Source organism: Trichosurus vulpecula, chromosome 9 (genome assembly GCF_011100635.1).
Source record: "Trichosurus vulpecula isolate mTriVul1 chromosome 9, mTriVul1.pri, whole genome shotgun sequence".
Classification (NCBI taxonomy): Eukaryota; Metazoa; Chordata; class Mammalia; order Diprotodontia; family Phalangeridae; genus Trichosurus; species Trichosurus vulpecula.
The window spans coordinates 205,076,051-205,099,126 of NC_050581.1; the positions used below are offsets into that span (position 1 = coordinate 205,076,051).

A 23,076-nucleotide genomic window follows, 5' to 3' on the forward strand; every position below is an offset into this window, starting at 1 on the left:
GTGGAAGACCACTCATGGGGCCCCAGAGGTCTGTGTGCCCCGTGTTCAGCCCCCAGAGTGGCTTTCATCCTGCCCATGCAGAGAACAGTTCCATGAAGCCCAGGGTGGTGACCGTGGTGAAGCCAGGGGGACACCCCCTCAGGAAGATCACCCTGCTGCTGAACAGGAGGTCAGTGCAGACCTTGGAGCAGCTGGTGGCAGACATCTCAGAAGCCTTGGGCTTCCCTCGCTGGAAGAATGACCGAGTAAGGAAGCTGTACAACCTGAAAGGCAAGGAAGTCAAGAGTGTGTCAGACTTCTTCCGAGAAGGAGATTCCTTTATCGCCATGGGAAGAGAGCCCTTGACGCTGAAGAGCATTCAGATAGCCATGGAAGAACTATCCACTGCCAAGCCCCGGGCCCTGACACTGACTCAACACAGCTGGGTGCCGTCGCCACGGCTGAAAAGCAGGCTTTACAACAAGGCCTTGAAGGCTGAGCAACACCTTGGGGAAGTGGAGGCTGCCAAGAGCCGGAGCCAGGCCTCCTTCCCCAAGGTGGGCACCAAGCCCGAGGGGAAAGCTCAGATTCAGCTGGGCCCTGAGGAGAGGCTGCGGACCCAAAAGAAGCGGATCCCTGAGAAGCATGGAAAGCCAGACAGGAAGGCTGGACAGGAGGAGGTCCATTCCAATGGAGAGAAGCACCGGGACAGCCAGGTGGAGAAGAGCTCTGGGGAGATCATCAGGTGTGAGAAGTGTAAACAAGAGAGGGCCCTTCGTAGCACTCAGCAGCAGCAGAGGCTTGCAGAACTCTCTCTGGGCAGCAGTGAGCTGGACTTGGGGAAGGGCCACAGGTATAATCCAGAAAGGATGGTGAGGATGAAGAGCTGCCGGGGACCACTGAGGGGGAATTCTCCAGCTGGAGAGGAAGTCTGGTGGAAAGGGGAGAGCTGGAGGAACAGCCCCAGGACACCCAGCCTGGAGCTGGAAAGACCTAACAAAATGATGGAGAAGAAAGAGAGAAGGGACTTGGAAGTCCACGAGCATCCTGGGCCAGCTCTGGCAGCAGCAGCTGCCAGAGGCAAGAGGGAAGGCATGGAAGCTCAGGCCAACCCAGAGGGTGCAAAGAGCAACCCGAGGAGCACCTCCAGACCTAGGCAGAACGGCTGGCTGCTTCGTGAACGCCAGGCCTCAGTGGAGAGGGCTCCGAGAAGCCCTGACCTGGAGAAGGAGGATAGGGATCAGAAGGGCTGTCTCCAGGGAGGCAGGTGGATGCCTCATGGGGAGGGGCCTCTGAGCAAGGCAGACAAGGAGGCGAAGATGACTGCGGAGGAGCCCAAGCTAGGCCGAGCAGCGGGTAAGAAGCCGAGACTGGCCAACATTAACAAGTCAGATGTGGAAGCTCATTACGAGGTTGGCAAGGTCATCGGGGATGGGAATTTCGCAGTGGTCAAGGAGTGCAGGCACCTGCACAGCCAGCGGGATTATGCCATGAAGATCATCGATAAATCCAAGCTGAAGGGCAAGGAGGACATCGTGGACAGCGAGATCCTCATCATCCGCAACCTCTCTCACCCCAACATCGTGAAGCTGCATGAGGTGTATGAGACCGCCACCGAAATCTACCTGATCCTGGAGTACGTCCGCGGCGGGGACTTGTTTGACGCCATTGTTGAAAACGTGAAATTCACTGAGCACGATGCTGCTTGTATGATCACAGATCTGTGCAAGGCATTGGTGCACATGCATGAGCAGAAGATTGTCCACCGAGACCTCAAGCCGGAAAACCTCCTGGTGAGTCTGGGGGTGGGGGTGGCGCTACTGGGCAGGAGGCTGCAGGAGGCACGCGCTCTCTCGGGCTGAGGCTTGGGGAGGGGGAAATGTTGTTTTGTGCTTTTAATTTTCCTTGGGTGGGGGAGGTCACTGCCATTTCTAAATTATTCTCCCCCCCACCCATAGACCCCTTCCTTAGAATAATAGGAGAGCGTGTTTCCAATGGTGCTTTACACTCATCACCTCATTTGATTGGTCCAAAATCCCTGTGAGGCAGACACTGCAGGAAGCCCCATCATACAGATAAGGAAGGTAGGCTCAAGACGGGAAATCCGCGATAACTGGGTTTGTCCGTGGTAAAGGCAGCGTCTGAACCTGGGTTCCTGAGTCTAAGTCCATTGTTGTTCCCCGCTGCTTCTCTCTGAAGCCAAGAGGAGGAATTAAGCAAAGCAAATGGAGGCATCAACTACGTCTTCTTATTTCTACCCGCTCCAGACCGCTCACCCCGTCACCTTTTGGTCAAGTATTTGGCTGGAAATTCCAAGAGCCTGACCCTTCTCGCTAGGTCTCTCCTGTCGACCATCTTCTCATACCATGATTTCATAATACGGGGAACCTCTCCCTCCTTTGCTCCCTCCTCAGCCAGTTAGTGTGGAGAAAGATGGCCAGTGGTTGTCCTGCGTGCTCTAAGAGGACCAAAATGACATCACTATGGTCAGGGGCAATGTGCAGTGTGTCCGACTGTGGCCGATCAGACCAACATGAGCTCGCAAGGCTCTGCCACAGGTCGAGCACAGAATCCAGGTCAACATTTGGGGTGGAGATGTCTCTAAAGACGCACATCTCGCTTTTCCCTTGAGCTACTGCAATTCTACTTCACTCCTAGAGCACAGCGCCTTCTCTGATATGGACAGGCCATGCTGTGTGGTCCTGTACCAATGTCTTCCATGTCTAACAATCAGTTCCAAAGTTCTTCAGGGAGACATTGAGAATGTCCTCGTATTGCTTTTTCTGACCATGCAGCACTTGCCTTGTGTGAGTTCTCTGTAAAATAGCCTTTCAGTCAAAAGTACCTTTGGCATTCCAACAATGTGGCCAGCTGGTCAGAGTTGTGCTCTCTGCAGTAGACTCTGAGTGCTTGGCAATTCAGTTTGAGAAAGGTCCTCAGTGTCTGGTACCTTATCCTGCCAGGTGATCTTCAGAATCTTCCTAAGATAATTCAAATGGAAGTAATTCAGTTTCCTGGCATGGCACTGGTAGACAGGCATACAGCAATGAGGTCAGCACCGCGGCTCTGTAAACCTTCAGTCTGGTAGTAAGCCTAATACCTCTTCTCTCCCACACTTTCCTTTGGAGCCTCCCAAACACTGAGCTAGCTCTAATAATGTATGCATCAACCTCATTATCAATGTGGACATCCCTGGAAAGTATACTACCAAGGTAAGTGAATTTACCCACAGTATTCAAAATTTCTCCATTTGCTATAACATATATGGATGGTATGGTGCTGTTTGGTAAAGAATCTCTCTTTTCTTTTTTTTTAAATTATTATTTATTTATTTAATATTTTTAGTTTTTAGCATTGATCTCCACAAGAGTTTGAATTGCAAATTTTCTCCCCATTTCTACCCTCCCCCCACTTCAAGAGGGCATATATTCTGATTGCCCCATTCCCCAGTCAGCCCTTCCTTCTGTCACCCCACTCCCCCACCCCATCCCCTTTTCCCTTACTTTCTTGTAGAGCAGGATAGATTTCTATGCCCCACTGCCTGTATATCTTATTTCCTAGTTGCATGTAAAAGCCTTTTTTTGAACACCTGCTTTTAAAACTTTGAGTTCCAAAATCTCTCCCCTCTTCCCTCCCCACCCACTCTCCCTAAGAAGGCAATCAATTCAACATAGGCCACATGTGTATCATTATGCAAAATCCTTCCACAATACCCATGTTGTGAAAGACTAACTATATTTTGCTCCTTCCTATCTTATTGCCCTTTGTTCAATTTTCTCCCTTGACCCTGTCCCTTTTTGAAAGTGTTTGCTTTTGATTACCTCCTCCCCCATCTGCCCTCCCTTCTATAGTCCCCCCCCTTTTTTATCTCCTTCCACCTTCTTTCCTGTGGGGTAAGATACCCAATTGAGTGTGTATGTTATTCCCTCCTCAGGTCAAATCTGATGAGAGCAAGATTCACTCATTCTCCCTCACCTGCCCCCTCTTCTCTTCCAATGAACTGCTTTTTCTTGGCACTTTTATGTGAGATAATTTACCCCATTCTATCTCTCACTTTCTCCCTCTCTCAATATATTCCTCTCTCATCCCTTAATTTGATTTTATTTTTTTAGATATCTCTTCACATTCAACTCACCCTGTGCCCTCTGTCTATATACATATATACATACATACATATGCATATATATGTATATTCCCTTCAGCCACCCTAATACTGAGGTCTCATGAATTATACACATCTTCTTTCCATGTAGGAATGTAAACAAAACAGTTCAACTTTAGTAAGTCCCTCATGATTTCTCTTTCTTGTTTACCTTTTCATACTTCTCTTGATTCTTGTGTTTGAAAGTCAAATTTTCTATTCAGTTCTGGTCTTTTTACTGAGAAAGCTTGAAAGTCCTCTATTTTATTGAAAATCCATATTTTGCCTTGGAGCATTATACTCAGTTTTGCCGGGTAGGTGATTCTTGGTTTTAATCCTAGCTCCATTGACCTCCGGAATATCATATTCCAAGCCCTTCGATCCCTTAATGTAGAAACCACTAGATCTTGTGTTATCCTGATTGTGTTTCCACAGTACTCAAATTGTTTCTTTCTGGCTGCTTGCAGTATTTTCTTCTTGATCTGGGAGCTCTGGAATTTGGTGACAATATTCCTAGGAGTTTTTTTTTTTGGGATCTTTTTTGGGAGGTGATTGTTGGATTCTTTCAATTTCCATTTTCCCCTCTGGCTCTAGAATATCAGGGAAGTTTTCCTTGATAATTTCTTGAAAGATGATATCTAGGCTCTTTTTTGATCATGGCTTTCAGGTAGTCCAAGAATTTTTAAATTATCTCTCCTGGATCTATTCTCCAAGTCAGTGGGTTTTCCAATGAGATATTTTGCATTGTCTTCCATTTTTTCATTCCTTTGGTTCTGTTTTATAATGTCTTGATTTCTCATAAAGTCACTAGCTTCCACTTGCTCCAATCTAATTTTTAAGGTAGTATTTTCTTCAGTGGTCTTTTGGACCTCCTTTTCCATTTGGCTAATTCTGCCTTTCAAGGCATTCTTCTCCTCATTGGCTTTTTGGAGCTCTTTTGCCATTTGAGTTAATCTATTTTTTAAGGTGTTATTTTCTTCAGTATTTTTTGGGGTCTCCTTTAGCAAGTTGTTGACTTGTTTTTCATGGTTTTCTTGCATCACTCTTATTTCTCTTTCCAATTTTTCCTCTACTTCTCTAACTTGCTCTTCCAAATCCTTTTTGAGCCCTTCCATGGTCTGAGACCAGTTCATGTTTTTCTTGGAGGCTTTTGATGTAGGCTCTTTGACTTTGTTGACTTCTTCTGGCTGTATGTTTTGGTCTTCTTTGTCACCAAAGAAAGATTCCAAAGTCTGAGTCTGAATCTGAGTCCATTTTTGCTGCCTGTTCATGTTCCCAGCCAACTACTTGACCCTTAAGCTTTTTGTTGGGGTACAGCTGCTTATAGGGTAGAGAGCACTTTGTCCCAAGCTTGAGGGGCTGCGCTGTTGTTTTCAGTGCTATTTCTACACAGCAAACTCTGCCACACCAGTGCTCCTTCTCCCTTAAGAACCACCAACCCAGACTGCAACTCAGATCTAAGCTGGCTCTGCACTCCTGCTCTGATCTGCCACCTAATTCTTCCCACGAGGTGGGCCTGGGGCCAGAAGCAACTGCAGCTGTAGCTCTCTAAGCAGCCTCAGAGCTGCACCACCTGCATAGCCCCCAGGGTGGTGGCTGACTGAGAACTCCTTTCACTCTGTCCCTGCATTTTTTCCCACTAACCTACCCTGTTGTCTTTGGTGTTTGTGGGATGAGAAGTCTGGTAACTGCCACAGCTCACTGATTCAGGATGCTAGGGCCTGTTCAGGCCGGCTCCCTGTCTGGTTGGTCCGGGCACAGCCCATGCTGGTCTCTGCTCTGCTCTGCTCCCAGCACGGCGTGATAGACCTTACCCATCCAGGCTGTCCTTCGCTGGAGCCCTGCTTCCCTTTGCTATTTTGTGGGTTCTGCAGTTCTAGAATTTGTTCAGAGCCATTTTTATAGGTGTTTGGAGGGTCCTAGGGGAGACCTTTAGGCAAGTCCCTGCTTTCCACCTGCCATCTTGAATCTCTCTTTTCTTGATGTAAATTGTCAGGCCAAAATTATCACAAGCAGCAGAGAATTGATTGAGACTTTGCTGTATCTCAGCCTCAGAGGCTGCATTGAGTGCACAATCATCTGGGAACAAAAAGCCATGCACCAACTCTCCCTCCACTTTAGTCTTGGCTTGTAGCCTTTTCAAGTTAAATAATTTGCTGTCAGTGCAGTAGCAGACCTTGATGCTGTGTTCATTCTTATTGAAGGTGTCTGACAACATGGCTGAAAACATCATGCTAAAAAGCATGGGAGCGAGCACAGAGCTTTGCTTCACTCCATTTGTGACTGGAAAAGTGTGAGATCAAAGTCCATCATCCAGAACCCGGGCAAGCATGCCATCATGGAACTGACCAGAACCTTTGGGTACAAGTCAAACTGGCATTGCTTTGATCTTCAGTCAGAGACCATTCCTTGGATGTAGTAGAGCTGGGCTTTTGGCTTCCCTGGCATGACCACCCAGAGGCCCACCAACTCTTTACCTTCTCTGGGTATGTGTAGGTGGGTCAGTAGTTGAGATGAGTTGAAAATTCTTTCCTCTGATCCTAAAGATCAAAGCATCAAGAGTCTGACTTATCTCCAATGGGTCTGGAGCAGGTGCTGGGCTGGGCAGCTGTCTTTCTTCTCCTGGCCCTGGCCTGGAGTTAAGTGATTTGTCTAGGTTCATGCATCTAGTATGCATCACAAGAAGGACTTGAACTGGATCCTCCTGGCTCCTAGACCAGCCCTTTAACCCTGCTTCTCAGATTCACAGAATTCACCCACCAGTAACCCTGACAGTTAGCAGAAGGGTGCCAGTTGTCCTCTGGCACCTGGTGGTTTCTCTGCTTATTAGCCTTGTTCCCTCAGCTGGGGGCCACCTTCCTGTCTCTTGGCTTTTCTGTGCTGAAGGGATGAAGCTGCCTCTTCTCCCACACTATCTGCCTCTCCTTCCCCGAGGCTTGCTCAGATTTAGAGCACAATGGAACAGTGCTCATTCAAGGGTCTATTAATAGCTGACTGAGGAGCAGGAGAGATTCCATCTGTGAGCCTGCAGTGTTCAGGGCTCCAGCTTTTAGGTAGGTAGGTCTAGGGTGCCGGTCCAGCGGTAAGAGTGTGTTGACCTTCTGGGGATAGGCCCCTCCCACCTGTCATTCCTTCACTGAAGTCCCCGAACGGCTCTTGGGATCCAGCCTACTCTTATGGACAGCAGAGGCTCCAGCTTGTACTAATGGCTATGCCCAGCATTGGAGACAATTAGGACCACCCATTCAGAGTGGGAAGGAGACTTAGTGAGGCCTCCATTGGAGCTGCTTGGGAAGTTTAAGACCTATTGACACCAGAGGGAATAAGAGACTTCTAGAGGGTGAATTGACCCCATATATAGTCATCCTTTCTTCGACATGTGTCTCTGATGGTTCATATCCATGAACAATGAGTAAGAGGGCTTGTAAACTGCACCTATCCTGACCTTCTGGTCAAAGAAACCTAAAGGTTTGTTCATTTAACTAATGGCTGGAATCTTCCATGGGACCAGTTCTAAGAAGAATGGAGCTGGGGGTGGGTGGGTGGGGGAGGTGTACTGGAGGTCGTGGGCTGTGGTGAGACAGCAGCATCAAAAGTGACAAGCAGCGGCACTTGGCACTGTGCCTGACCCGCACCAGGGGCTTAAGAAATGCTTGTTGACTGACTGGCTGTAGCACTGGGCTCTCCCCTTCACTAGGACATTTCCGTTCCCTGCCCCTCCTTACACACGTGGGTTTAGGTGTGGAGGGTGTTGCCTTCTTGAGTTTTTGCGAAGGGGGCAGAGCTGGTGCTCCTGAGTCTTTCTACCTTCACAGAGGTATCTGTTTTCAGCAGTCATAGGTCACAACGTTTGCGAGCTGAAAGGGACCTCTAGCCCTTACGTGGAAGGAATTCTCACTCTAACATCTCCAACAAGTGGTCATTGGATCTCTGCTTGAAGACCTGGTGAGGGAGACACTCAGCCCTCTGGGACAGCTCTGTGGCTAGGGAGGTTTCCCTGATCTCAAGCCTCAATCTGCTCTGCCCTCTGGGCAGATAGAACAGGCTAATCCCTTCCCAAGACAGGCCTTCCCAGCCCAAAGACATATCTTGTGTCCTCCTTGAGTCTCCTCTTCTCCAGCCTAAATACTGTCCAGTTCCTCTAGCTGATCATCCTTGAAACTGGACTTGAGGCCCTTTCCCTTCTTGATTGTACTTATCTGGACATTCTTCAGTTCACCAATGTCCTTCTTAAACCATAGTGGCCAGACTTGACCCTAGTGCTCAGATGAGGTCTGACAGGGCAGCACGAAGTGGGACCACTGACTTTCTACCTTCTTCTTATTGTAGCCCCAGAGGACATTAGCTTCTTTGGTGCTCACATCCCACTTCGACTTGTATGGAGCTGGTGGGCCATTCAGACCCCCAGATCTTTGCCAGAAAACTGCTTTCTAGTATGAAGCTGATTATTTGAACTTTTGGCTTGATTTTATTCAGGGGTCAGAGGTTCCCCTACTGTCTCCTTGCCTATCTTAGCCCAGGCTGTTCTGCCTTTTCCCAAATTTATTCTCCTTGGCAAAGCAGAAGCAAAAAGGATCCGAGCATCTCTGCATTCTCTCTGGTTTCAGTTGTCATGGTCCCATCTATGCCAAGCACAGGGTCCATTTTTCTTATAACTTAGCTCTTGGTCTTTCTTCTCTCTGTCCATGTTTCTGTCTCTGTCTGCCTATCTTTCACATATGGGTACTTCCTCCTTCTTGCTCCCCCCACCTTATCTGGCCAACCTCAGCTCCTCCCAAGCGTTAGCATTCTCAACATTATTTTGGTAGAAGTGTGTCATGCTCTGATAGCCATCCTCAGTTACCTGGCCTCGTGTGCTTGACTCCAAGGCCCACTATCTATCTGTGACACCATAATGCTTCACAAGATACACACAGTAAACACTCAATACACGGCTATTGAATGGGGAGGGGGGCGTTAAAAAAAAAAACAACTGAACTCTGGAATCTGGGCTGGCCTTGGAAAAGCCAGATGTTTCCATAGAGCTGCTTGAAACCCAAAGGTTCTCCCCCAACTCTGAGACAGGGGTAGCTGAGGAGCCCACCATTTTGGCCACTGATTTCTTGTTAGCAAACAGTGGTATTAGTCATCAAGACGATCATGAATTCGTATCTCAGATCTTTTAAACCCTGACATGCAGCTGAAAATAAGACCCCACAAGATACAGAGCATAGGGTGGGGCCACTTTCCATTCTGGGAAAAGTCACACAGACAGAGGGGAGCTCTGGTTGGGGTCAACAATGGCTTGGGGGCTGGTGGCTTGGCCAGCTGAAGACAGCTGCAAGAGGGAGGGCTCTAGTGGCTGGAACAGATAGATCAGGGCTGAATGGGCTGTGGGGAAGATGGGAATGAACACCTTGGACAAGCCTCCCAGTGTGGGCTGAACTGGGCTGGTGAGATGAGGACACAGGCACGTGCTGCCATCTTGTGACCAGAAGCCAGATTGCAATGTTTAAGTGCCCAGCACCCACCATGTGCCTGGGGCTCCTCTAAGGACTGAGGAGATGAAAACAATTCACAGCTCCTACCCTTGCATCTCATTAGAATGATTCATATCTAATTAGGAGGGTGTATCTTATTAGAATAATCCCACTCCATCCAAATTGAATCCCATTCGATAATCCTCTATTAGTTGGAAAGCCTCTCTACTGGGCATGCAGAGAGAATAGTGCCCATGTGCCATGGGGACATCCGGCCCAGGCTCTGGATCCCAGTCTCTTCTTAATGTCAAGAAGCTGCGCAGACCTCTCCCTTCCTCTGATAGTCATCTCCTTAGCCAGTGTTGATTGAGAAAATGCAAGATACCCCTAGAGGCTTTTGGCCTCAGCAAGCGAAAGTGTAAGTGAAAGTGCCTCGCTGGGCACTGAAAATCAAGATTCAGGGGCACAGATTGATCTAAAGACTCCTTGGGCCTCAGGCTGGGAACCACTGGCCTAGGGCAGTGTATGCATGCATGTGTGTATGTGCACACACAGGTGCTTGTGTGTGTAGGCGGGGAGGAGGTGGCCGGGACTGCCAAAGCTGCCCTCGATATTTGAGGGGCTACTGGGGAGAAGACTTCTTTTCCTTGATTTTAGTGGATAGAACTAGCAACAGTGAATGGAAGCTAAGGAAGGCAGCCTAGGGAAAGTCTTAATGATTAGAATGATCCCAGAAGGGAAGGGGCTGCCTTACTGGGTAGTGAGCTCCCTGTCACTGGAAGTCTTCAGTGAAGCAGAGGAATGTCCTAGTAGGCCTCCTTCCTGCAGGAGAGAAGGGATGACCTGGATAGCTTGAGGTCTCCTCCAATCCTAGGACTCCAAAGTCCTAAGAGGAACTGAGAGTCCCCTAAGGATGAGACCCCATGTGGTGGGGAGGGTCAGGGAAGGCTTTAGCAAAGAGCTGTCTGAGATGGGACATAGGGATGACCAGGATTTAGACAGCAGTTGTTGAGGGGTGGAGCATTCTAGGTGAGGAAAAGGGCATGAATAGCAAATGTGCTGGCTTCTCTGGAGCAAGGGAGAGAGTGATGAAGAGGGAGCAAAGACCCTGGTTTGAATTCTGGGTAGCTTCCCCATTTGTTCCCTGTGTGAATCTTGGACAAATCTCTTCTCTTCCCTGAGCCCCTTTTTCTCTTTTTACAATGGGAGGTTGGCAAGATGCTGGCAGCTCAGGGTGGGAGGGCATGGGGGCCATCTTGTCCAGGGTGGGAGGGCACGGGGGCCATCTTGTCTAGCTGTCTCTGAACAAGGAGCCCTTGGGTAGCCCACCAGACAAGAGGCAACCTGCCTTTTTCCTGACAGCCTCCGGTGACCAGGAGTCCATGACCTTCTCTAAGCCATCTGATTTCACTTTGGAATTTCCCTTGGCTCTCATTATTAGCCAGTTTTTCCACCCAGAGTAGAAATCTGTCTCTCTGCAGCTTTCCCTTGTCAAGCCCAGTCCTACCTTGCTGGGCCAAGCAGGACGAAGTCATCCATCCTTCACGTGGGGGAGCCTCAGATATTTGGAGGCAGCATCGTGTCCCACCCTGCCCAGGCTGAGCTTCCACTGCTCTTGGCACAGGCTCATTTGGGGAGCTGCCTGCTCCTGTCCGTGCTCTTCTGCACATCTGGAGTCTGTTCACATCCTTCAAATACAGCCCCTAAACATGAGCCTGACCAGGGCAGGGTCCAACAGACCTGTCATTCCCCGTGTTTTGGGCCCGAGCACAGCTGAAGGTGATGTGTGTGTTCTTGGTCGCCATGTCCCAGGGCTGGCTCATGGGATGCTTGTACCCTATTCCCGTGCTGCCCCCCATGATAGATGAGCAGCTCACTTCTGGAAGTGAGACAAGCACAGATTGGCTTTCATGGAGAATGTTACACTGGGAAATGCCGAAGTATGTGATGGTGCCCGCTAGCACAGATCTTCAAGGTCCCTCCCATGTCCAGGGGTGTGCTGCTGCCAGCTTGAATGAGAGCTGATTGTTAAATGTTCACAGTGAGCATTTAGATTGTTTTGTTGATTGTCTAGAGTCTAGACTTAAAGAAGCGATAGAGGAAATGTCAATAGCCTCAAAAGCGGGCCTTGCATACTTTTGTTCTGGAGAGCCGGCTGTCAAACATTTCCCAGCATTCCCCTGCCCATGTGTCATAACTCCTCTCTGCAAACTCCCTACTTTCTCCGGCCTCCATTACTCGCTATCCATCCTCCAGAGCTGTCCAGGTGTCCCCTGCCCCACTCCTTCACTGGTGCTGCTTGGGTGGAAGGATTCTCCACTCTGGTAGCTGAGGAAACCAGAGGCTGGGACAAGAAGAAAGACGCCAAACCACAACCTAGAATAACTGGGTGGTGGACGTAGACGTGGCCGTTTGTCTTAATTTGAGAAGCCGGGCCTATGCTACACAGAGGTTTCCCTACATCTGTCTCCAACTCGCCTGATTTGCTGTGAATTTTTGTTATTCAGTTGTGTCTGACTCCCCATGGCCCCCTTGGAGTTGTCCTGGCAAAGACACTGGAGAGGTCTGCCATTTCTTTCTCCAGCTCACTTTACAGAGGCAAATAGGGTTAAGTGACTTGGCCAGGGTCACACAGCTAGTAAGTGTCTGGGGTTGGATTTGAACTTGGGTCTTTCTGACTCCAGGCCCAGTGCCTTATGCACTATAGCGTCACCTAGCTGCCCAGCTGTGTAATAGGAAGTGTTTTGCACATAGTAGGGGTAAATGACGCTATATTGAGGGGGCTTTGTTTCACCGCAGGTCCAGAGAAATGCAGACAAATCCAGCACCCTGAAGCTGGCTGACTTTGGCCTCGCCAAGCATGTGGTCAAGCCCTTATTTACCGTGTGTGGGACGCCCACCTACGTGGCCCCGGAAATTCTCTTGGAGAAAGGTAAACAGGAGACCTTCGGGAAGGGCGCGTAAGCCAAGGGTCCCAGCCCTGGCTTTAGGCTTCCTGCTTGTCCCTCACCAGTGATCCTGGCTGCCTTCTGCCGGCTGGTTATGCTGTTGCTGCTTCAAGGTTGTCAGACTGGGAGGAGGCCTGGGCTAGGGAGAGCCTCTTGGACTGGCCACACATGTAGGAGCTGGGACCATCTTGTGGGGGAGGATGTTTGGGGAGCCAGGGTCTAGCTCTTCCTTTGCCCCTGCCTCAGAGGCCCCGCGAACCATTTGCCTGGATGACTAGAGAGCTCGACTTGGAAAGGGGAAAGGAGATGATTTCTCCTGAAAGACCTCAGCCTCGTCACCTCTCCCTCATTGGTTTGGGGGTCAGGGTGGGCTCATCTATTTCCCTTTCCCAAGTGTGGTGAGTAGGATTTGTGGAGGCTCGGGAGGCCCGGAGACCAGAATGAGCACAGCTGTCCAGGGACACTGCAGACCAGGCTGAATACAGCAGAGTGTGTTTTAAGTAGCAGGGAAAGAGGCTGCTTCGTTCATGTGGAGCCTGGAAGGCCGGGCGGGAGGAATTTGAACTTGATATGGTGGGCTGGAGGGAGCCAGGGTAGGCCTTGAGTAGGATTGGCTGAGGGGGGGGGCAGCAGGAGGGATTACTAGATTTTTGAGGGGGGTCCAGGCCAGAGGGGGAGGGATGGCTTCTACCAGGGGGATGGCAAGTCGGGAGTGAGCCAGGAGTGGGGCTCTAAAAAAACCTTGTGGATTGGATGGAAGCAGGGACAGATTCTGGAAGCTGAAAGCCAGGGTCAGCGCTTGCTCCTGGGCTCCCTGTTTGGGAAACTGGGCCGGTGTGGGCACCACGGACAGCAGCTGGAAAATAGGAGGGACTCCAGATCCTCAAGGTGCTTCTGAGTCTTGGTGTCGTGATGGTAAGAAGGGCAAGAACAAGTGACATTTTGATGATGCTTCAGAGTCCTCACAGCTTCCTCAACATGTTCTCACTTTAGCCTCCTCACAAACTGCCCACACCCGTGTTCTGTCTGCAGATGTGCTGAGCTCTGTGTTGCCCTCAATCCCGTGATGTCACCATACTTTGTCCTGTGCTCCCCAAAACCTATAAAAGTGGAACTATCCTTTTGTTCAGGGTCTTTGGCATTAATGGAGGCAAGCAATGGACCCATTTATGGACAGGTAGCATGTCCCTGCTAATAAATGTTATCTTCCTCAAAGATCTGCCTCAGTTTACCCTTTTGTTAAAACTCTGTTGCCACAGTCTGTACTTTGTATACATTTTGCGTATTTCTATATATGTCTGAGTTGTTTTCTCTGGCTAGAGAGTAAGTCCCTTGAGGGCAGGACTCCACAGCTTCCCTCTTGTCTTTATTTATTCCCTAGTGTCTTGCACAGCTCCTGGCACATTTTATTGTTATTCAGTCATTTTTCAGTTGTGCCCCATTCTTTGTGACTTCATTTGATGTTTTCTTGGTAGAAATACTGAAGTGGTTTGTCATTTTCTTCTCCAGCTCTTTTTACAGATAAGGAAATTGAGGCAAACAGGGTGAAGTGGCTTGCCCAGGGTCACATAGCTAGTAAGTGTCAGAGGCCAGATTTAGACTTGGGAAGATGAGTCTTCCTGACTCCAGGTCTGGCACTTTATCCACTACACTGCATGGCTGCCCTCCTGCCTCATAGTAGGTATATAATAAATACTTTTGGTTGATTCATCCACATTTGAATTTCTTGAGCTTTACTCTCATTCAACCCCATCTCTCCATTGGGCTCATGAAGGAGGCCAGGGATGAGAAACTTTGATCCAGCTACACTGACTGCATGTGACGCCTTTGCCTCTAGGGGGAGGAGGCACCTGCCGTCTGACCTGACTCATCTGGCCTGACTTATCTTTAATGAAGCCCTCCTGGCTTTAGAAGGTCAGAGAAGGATGTGGAACTGGCTAAGGAGAGAGAAGAGAGGGCAGAGAGGGAGGAGGGAACCAGGAAATGGTAGCATCATCATGACCTGGGGATGAGAGTGTTTTCAGGAGCAAATAAGCCTCCCTGTCTGTGCAATCCTTTGGTGGATGGGGAAGGTAGAGGCTGAAGAAAACACATTAAACTTGGCCTCTCCAGGGGTGACCTTGGTGGGAGAAGCATCCAAAGTGCAGGAGGCTGAGGAATGAATGGGGAGGTTGGCAATGGGAGCAGCTGGCCAGACCAGGTGCTGGAGAAATTGGGTGGCAGAGTGAAGACGAGAATGGAGAGCAGCCCCAAGGAGGAGAGTGGAGACGGCCTTCCCACCTCCTTTTTCTTTGGTTTCTCAGCCCAGAACTAGGTGGCAAGGGCTGGGCTGCTTGTGCCCCTGGCTTCTTTTCTTTCTTCCTGATGCCAGGGGCTTGTCTTGGGGCAGAGCCACCTCAGCCTCTTGGGCCTTTCTTCCCCAGGGTACGGGCTGGAGGTGGACATGTGGGCAGCTGGCGTGATTCTCTACATCCTGCTGTGTGGCTTCCCTCCCTTCCGTAGCCAAGAGAGGGACCAGGAGGAGCTGTTTGCCATCATTCAGCAGGGCCACTTTGACTTCCTCAGCCCATACTGGGACAACATCTCAGAGGGTAAGTAAGAGACTCAGCCATCTTGGGGGCTCCGAGATGGAGCAAGGGAGGGAGCTGTGGGGCCCATCTCCCCAGGCCCCCTGGCCCCCAAAGCTGAGCACCTCTGCGCCCCTATTTCCATGGAGTTGCTGGTCCAAAGCGAGCCTGTCCTTGGGGACAAAGTTGATTTCCCTGAAGATTTGTCTTCATGCTGATTCTTGTGGCATAGTTCAGGAAGCCTCTAGAAAGTGTGTCCCCCTTTGGTCTCTAATAAGAGAACCTATGCTTATTAACATCAAGCAGAGTGCAGCTTGGGGACATCTCTGCTGGTCTGCCACCTAAGACAGGATGGATGCCCTGAGGATGGCGGGGTCGCTCCAGGTCCCAGATCATTGCCGGGCTTCCTCAATGACCTAGAGTCACTCTAAGGAACAAGGCCTCACCATCTACACAGGCACTGCTAAATGGATAAAGCTGACCTCTTGTCCAACCTGATGCAATTGGAGGGTTAGTCTGCAAGTTAGCCTGTCAGTCCATATGTCTGAGAGAGGCCCTGCAGTGAGACAATGAGCTGGGTTCAGATCTGAGCACGGGAAGGATGGGCTGCTTCTCAACCCCAAACCTATCTCTTTAACCCCCATTTTTAGTGGTGACACCACTGTCCCTGGCAATTGAATGACTTTGAGGGCCATGGAAAGATGATGGGGGGCTTCAGGTTGGCTCTAGCCTATTTCTGGGGCTGATGCCTTCTCAGGAAGTGGGTTCAGGGCTATCACTGAAGAAACAAGTGATTGGAAGAAGAGTGAGGTCAACAGATGGGCAGCTATGCAGCCCTGGGTAGGACAAGTCTCCTGTGGTGGACCTATGGGAGAGTGTGGACAAAAGCTGCCCATGGGAGAAGACTTAGAGGGGGGAGGCTGTAGTGTGTGTGGGGGGGATGTGCCCACCGAGGAGGGCAAAGACACAGTAAACTAGTCCCTTCTCAGTTATTGGTATCTTAGGACTTGAAAATAGACTTTTTCCAGATTCTGGAGGGGAAAAGCACACCTTGCTTCTCACTGCGGGTGCTTAGTGTGTCCCTGGGTCTAGGGGGTTGGACCAGAGGCCTTTGTGGTCCCTCCAGCTTGACCTCCCTGGTCCTACAATCTCCAAATGTCTGGTTATCAAAGATTTAGAAGGCTCTTTCTTTCAAATGAGGTCAGGGCATTGGGGCAGGATTGGCGGCACAGGAAGCTCTGGAAGCCGTAGGGGGCAGGGCCAAATGGGTTACTGGGGGAGTAGAACACTGGATCCTCTAATGCATGGCCCCCTTCCTGATGGAAGTTTTATACGAAACTGGCTGACTGAGATGCCTGCTTCCTCAGCTTATAAAAGAAAGTAAAGAATGGGCAGAGAAATGAGGCATAATGTGTGCGTGTGTGTGCTCATGTGAGTATATGTGTAAATGTGTGCATGTTTATACAAGCATGTGTGAATGTGTACAAGTGTGTGAATGTGTGTGTATGCCTGTGTGTGTAAGTGTGTACGTGTGTACAAGTATGTGTACATGCATGTGTGTTCATGTTTGTGAGTGTGAGACAGAGAAAGAGTATGTGTGCGTATGTGTGTATGAGAAAGAGAGAGAGAGAGAGAGAGAGAGAGAGAGAGAGAGAGAGAGAGAGAGAGATTCATTGCACGACCAAGTCGCAGACACCTCAGACCAGCGGGAGACCTCTTGTGCTTGTATATGGAATTAAGGTGAGGTCTGGGACCTGTGAAGGGGAATTCCAGTGCCTTGTACTCCAAGGCAAGGAAACGTCAAGGTGGCTCAGCAGGGAACATGCTGGGGTTGGAGTCAGGGACACCTAGGTCTGAATTCAAACACTTGCTAGCTGTGTGGCCTTGGACAAGTCACTGAACAGGACAAGGGACGTTCCTGGGACTCTAGAAAACAAGCAATAGTGCCACAGACTCCACAGGACAGTGTCCTCACATTCCAGGAGGAAGCTGCCATTTTGCTTTGTCTAGTCTTTTCTCTGTCATTCTCCAACAGCTGCCAAGGACCTTGTGAGCCAGCTGCTGGTGGTGGACCCCAAGAAGCGCTACACGGCCCACCAAGTTCTTGAGCATCCATGGATCAAGGCTACTGGGAAGGCGAGCCCTGTTAGCTTGCAGACAGAAGTAACAGCTGCCAGTGAGCTCCCCTCCCGGATCCAGGGCAAGAATGCCCTGCAAGGAGACACATAAGGGAGAGCAGCTTGCTCTGTGTTTGTGAGCAGCCTGGAAGGCAGGGCTGTTAGGGAAGTAACAGACAAACTGACAGAAGCAGAGATGGATGGGGCAATTGTTGGGTACAGTGTGTGGAGAGACCAAAAAATGGTCAGAAAAAGGAGAGAGGGAGGGAAGAAAGAGGGAGAGAAGGGGGAGAGGTATTGGGAGACAGACAGTGATAGAGAAGGGTGGGGGGGAGATACACACACGCAGAGACAGACAGATAGAGACAGAGAGACGGAAAGACAGACAGAGACAGAGAGAAGAGGGAGGGAGGGAAGAGAGAGAGAGAGAGTTAGAGAGATTCAGATTCAGCAATAGCGCAGACATCCCGTTCTCCCTCCTTCCATGCTTGTCTCTTCCACACTTCCCCAGCGGATGGTAAGCCCCTTGAGGGCAGGCCCCCTGGCCTATCCTCATGTCCCAGTGCCTTGTACCAAACAGGCACCTCACAAATGTTTGTTGAATTAATTTTTTTGTATATTTGAAGTATTTAAAATCGGTAGCTTTTCAAATGTATAAATAACTTCGGTGATGACTTTGTCCCTGTAATTGTTACAGAATAACATGATGTTTTGTTTCCCCTTTGTAATGAACTTCATGGTGTAACGCGTGAAAGTTAGTGCTGATTAGGATAAACCCCAAACCAAGCCCCAAGCTGCACCAAGAGCCGGAGTGTAGTGACATAACCAGGGACTTTCTGGGGAATAAAGCGTTTCATGAGAGCTCAGCGTGGCTTCTGCTTAGCTTCCTTCTCCCTGCCCCGATCTGCCCTCCTCCCCTCCAGGAGGTTGCAGGATTCCTCCTGTCCGCCAGGTACAGAATCATTCCACACCATAATACTGAGAGGCGTTGGCTGCGCGATGATCCAATGCAGGACACTCTTTGGGCCCTCGTTGAGCTTAAGGACGCGTCTTCATCCTGCTTGGCTCCGAGTACTTTCCTGGGCAGGACTACGATTCGGCTTCCCTCCTCTCCCCCTCCCCCAGCCCCTAAATTACTGTCCTTTATACTGGGCTGGGCTTGATGCTCCCCAATGCCCCGGATGAAGCCATCCCCTGTCCAGCACTTAGTGAACGCCTGCTTTGGGCCAGGCACAGACGAGAATGCCATAGTCCCTGCTCTCTAGGAGTTGACGCTCTAATGGGGAGTCAACAGGTCTGTCCACAGGTGCCCCAGACAACATGCTGTACCTGGTCACAGCTGCCCCCTGCCTGTTCCGGCATACGAGCCTCGACCTCCCCACTCTGGGCATTTTCACTGGAATGCTCTCCCTCCTTCCTCCAGCTAAACACCCGCAGTCCTCCTTCGTCTAAGTTCCCGTCCCTCTGTTGGCTTCCCCAACTCATCCTGTCTCTGGCTGTTTGAACCCAATTGCTTGCATGTTGTCTCCCCCACCGGAGTGTGAGCAGGGCTCAGTGGAGAGCCCTTTGCCTTCATCTGCCCAGTGCTCGTCACGTGGTAGGTGCTTAACCAATGCTTGTTGGGTGATTTATTGATGGACAAAATGTAGATCAAAGGGCACTTTCGAGAGCACGGAGCTCTCAGGCGGAGGACCTGGCAAGTTCTCATGGAGAAGGCAGCCTTTGAGCTGAGTGTTGAGGGGAGCTGGGGATTCCAAGAGGTAGAAGGGAGGAGAGAGAGCAGTGCAGGTCTGAAGGATGACCAGTCCCAAGGCATGAAGACGGGAGACCAAGCGTGGCTTTAAAAACGTCTTGGGGGCAGCAAGGTGGCCCAGTGAGTAGAACACTGGCCCTGGAGTCAGGAGGACCTGAGTTCAAATCCGGCCCCAGATACTCGACACACTAGCTGTGTGACCTTGGGTAAGTCACTTGACCCCAATTGCCCTGGCTTCCCCCTTCCAAAAACCGAAACAGTCTCGGAATTAGCTGCCCCGACTCTTCACCTGGCGCTGAGCATAGCCTAGCCTTTCTTCAGGAGGCAAGGTCACTGACTCTCAGGGTCTCGAAGCTGGATGGGACATCAGAAGTCATTAAATCCCACCTGTGCCTGGACAGAAATCTCTTGTCCAGAATCTCAGAAACGTGCTCACCCTGTGTTTGCCTGAAGAGGAGGCCACCACCTCCCAAGGCTCCCTATTCCTTTAGTGCAAACCGAAGTGTTAGAAATTTTCTCAGACACTGAGCCTAATTCTGCCACATTGCACCTTCCCTTATTGCTCATGGTTCTGCCCTTTGACCCCAAGAGAACCAACTGAATTCTGCTCTGTTGTAGCCACAAGCGATCTTGACTTGGTGGCCAAGTTCGTGGTGATGAGCACCCCCTATGTCATTTTGGAGGAGACAGAGAGAGGCAATGGCCTTGGGCTCCCAAAGCCCATGCCAGGGATGGTGGTGAGGGCAAGCCTGGCAATCCCACCAAAGTGGAACTAGCTCCTATTTCAAATGAGATCAAATGAGAGAATATTTGTAGGGCACTTAGTACAGTGCCTGGCACATAGTAGATGCTATAAAAATGCTTCCCTTCCCTCTTTTTAAAAATAATATTTTGTTTTCCCCATTTACATGTTAAAACAATTTAAAAATTTTGGTGTTTTTTTGAAGTTTTGAGTTCTAAATTCTATCCCTCTTTTCCTCCCTTTCCTGAGATGGTAAGCAATCTGATATAGGTTATACATGTGCAATCATATAAAACATTTCTGTGTTAGTCATTTTCTACAAGAAGACTCAAACAACAAAAAAGAAAGGAAGAGAAAAGAAAAAAAAAGGAAGAAAGAGAAAAATAGTATGCCTCAGTCTGTATTCAGATGCCATCAGTTCTTTCTCTGGAGGTGGATAGCATGTTTCATCATCAGTCTTTTGGGATTGTCTTGGATCATGGTATTGCTGAGAATAGCTAAGTCATTCACATCATCGTACAATGTGGTTGTTACTGTGTACAATGTTCTCCTGGTTCTGCTCACTTTACTTTGCATCTGTTCATGTAAGTTTCTCCAGGTTTTTCTGAAAGCATCCTGCTCATCATTTTAATAACACAATAATATTCTGTCACAATTATATACCACAACTTGTTCAGCCATTCCTCAATTGATGGATATTCCCTCAATGTCTAATTCTTAGCCACCACAAAAAGAACTGCTACAAATATTCCCTTTCCTCTGAATAACTCTCCATCAACTGTAATAGACACATTTCATAGAAGAGAAAACAGATTGAGTCAAAATGAATTACCCAGAGTTAATCAATCAGCATTTATGAAGCGCTGACTATGTGTCACGTGCTGGGGATAGAAGTCCAAAGAATGAAACAGGCTCTGCCCTCCAGGAGCTGACATCCTTGTGGGGGAAAGAGCAAGTACATATATAAATGTATATAGCATAGGGTAAAAAGAAGCAGTCCAGATAAATAGGTGGCAAACAGTTGAATATAGATTATATATGTGCTGTCATGCAAAACATACTTCAATAGTAGTCATGTTGTGAAAGAAACCACAGTGCCCCAACCCCCAAAGCACGCAAAAATAAAGTGAAAAAAGTTTGATCCACACTCAGAATCCATCAGTTCTTTCTCTGGAGGGAGATAGCATTTTTCGTCATGAGTCTTTTGGAATTGTCATGGATCATTGTCTTGCTGAGAAGAGCTAAGCCACCCACAGTAGATCATCATACAATAGTGCTCTTATCGTGTGCAATGCTCATTTTACTTTGCATCCATTCAGATAAACCTTCCCAGGCTTTTCTGAAGGCATTCTGCTCATCATTTCTTATAGCACAAGAGTATTCCTTCAAAATCATACACCATAACTTGTTCAGCCATTCCCCAGTGGACAGGCATCCCCTCAATTTCCAATTCTTTGCCAACTCAAGAAGAGCTGTTATAAATATTTTTGTACATATAGATCCTTTTATCTTTTTAAAAAAAATCTCTTTGAGATATAGATCTAGTAGTGGTATTGCAGGGTCAAAGGGTACACATGGTTTTATAGCCCTTTGGGGCATAGTTTCAAATTGCTCTCCAGAATGGTTGAATAAGTTCACAACTCCACCAACAATGCATTAGTGTCTCAATTTTCCCACATCCAATATTTGTCATTTTCCTTTTCTGTCATATTAACCAACCTGATAGGTATGAGGTGGTACCTCAGAGTGTTTTAATTTGCATTTCTCTGACAAATGGTAATTTAAAACATTTTTTCTTATGATTATAGATAGCTTTAATTTTTCCCTCTGAAAACTACTTGTTCATATCCTTTGACCATTTATCAATTGGGGAATGACTTGCATTCTTATAAATTTGACTCAATTTTCTCTATATTTGAGAAATGAGGCCTTTATCAGAGAAACTTGCTGTAAAATTTTTTCAGTTATGGTCACTGTGTATTCCCATCCATCTTCTCTCTCCTTTCACCCTGTACATACTCAATGTTTTCCTTCTGACCATCGCCTTTCCCAATCTGCCTTCCCTTCTATTCTCCCTCCTTCTTTCATCCCCTCCCCCTTTTACTTTTCCTTAGGGAAAGATAGATTTCCATACTCAGCTGAGTGTGTGTGTCATTCTTTCTATGATCAATTCTGATGAGAGTAAGATTCAAGCATGTTCCCCCCATGTCCCTCATCTTCCCCTCCATTGTAAACAGTCTTTCACACCTCCTTTATGTGAGATGATTTACCCCATTCTACCTCTCCCTTCTCCCAGTGCATTTATCTTTCTCACCCCTTAATTTAATTTCTTAGATAGCTTCCCCTTATATTCAGTTCACTCCCGTGCCCTCTGTGTATGGATACTCCTTCTAAGTGCCCTAATAATGAGAAACTTCTTAGGAGTTATAGGTATCATTTTTCCAATGTAGGAATGTAAACAATTTAACTTTATTGAAACTCTTATGATTTCTCTTTCCTGTTTGTCTTTTTATGCTTCTCTTGAGTCTTGTATCTAAAAGTCAAATTTTCTATTCAGCTTTTGTTTTCTCATTAAAAATGCTTGAAAGTCCCCAATTTTATTAAATGTCCAATTTCCCCTGGAAGGATTATACTCACTCTTGCTAGGTAGGTGATTCTTGGTGGTTATCCTAGCTTCTTTGCCCTCTAGAATAGCATATTCCAAGACCTCTGATTCTTTAATATAGAATATGCTAAAGCTTGTGTTGTTCTAACTGTGGCCCCACTAATTTTTTCTTTTTGGCTGCTTGCTATTCTTTATCCTTGATCTGGGAGCTTTAGAATTTGGCTATCATATTCCTGGGAGTTTGCATTTTGGGATCTTTTTCGGGAAATGGTTGGAAGATTCTTTCAATTTCTATTTTACCTTCTGGTTCTTGAAAGATGATGTCTCCACTCTTTTTTTGATCATGACTTTCGGGTAGTCCAATAATTCTTAAATTCTCTCTCTTCAATCTATTTTCCAGGTCAGTTGCTTTTTTCCAGTGAGATATTTCACATTTTCTTCTTTTTGAAATTCTTCTGATTTTTAAAAATTGTTTCTTGATATCTCATGGAGTCATTAGCTTCCACTTACTCAATTTTAATTTTTAAGGAATTATTTTCTTCAATCAACTATTTGACCAATTCTAATATTTAAGGAGTTTTTCTTCAGTGAATTGTTGTCTTCTTTTACTATTTGACCTATTCTGTTTCTCAAGGTGTTATTTTCTTCAGTACTTTTTGTGCTTCCTTTACCAAGCTGTTGACCCTTTTTTTTCATGATTTTTTTGCATCACTCATTTCTTTTCTAAATTTTCCTCTACCTCTCTTATTTGAGTGTTAAAATCCT

At 48.0% G+C, this 23,076-nt stretch overlaps 1 protein-coding gene across 1 annotated transcript; it reads left to right on the plus strand.

The window, feature by feature from the left end:
• The first annotated feature begins 311 nt into the window (after positions 1-311).
• DCLK3 (doublecortin like kinase 3) lies at positions 312-17,358 on the plus strand. Its single transcript, XM_036739479.1, has 4 exons — positions 312-1,772; positions 12,379-12,511; positions 14,951-15,118; positions 17,130-17,358. The coding sequence occupies exons 1-4, from the start codon at positions 327-329 to the stop codon at positions 17,321-17,323; spliced, it is 1,941 nt and encodes a 646-aa protein (XP_036595374.1). The 5' UTR covers positions 312-326; the 3' UTR covers positions 17,324-17,358.
• The last annotated feature ends 5,718 nt before the right edge of the window (positions 17,359-23,076 follow it).

What these genes read in the sequence shown, in the direction of transcription:
- DCLK3 (XM_036739479.1), top strand. Translation starts at nt 327, where the DNA reads ATGGGAAGAGAGCCCTTGACGCTGAAGAGCATTCAGATAGCCATGGAA. An exon ending in TCAAGCCGGAAAACCTCCTG is followed by an intron (nt 1,773 to 12,378) that starts GTGAGTCTGGGG and finishes GTTTCACCGCAG; the next exon opens with GTCCAGAGAAATGCAGACAA. An exon ending in GGAAATTCTCTTGGAGAAAG is followed by an intron (nt 12,512 to 14,950) that starts GTAAACAGGAGA and finishes TTTCTTCCCCAG; the next exon opens with GGTACGGGCTGGAGGTGGAC.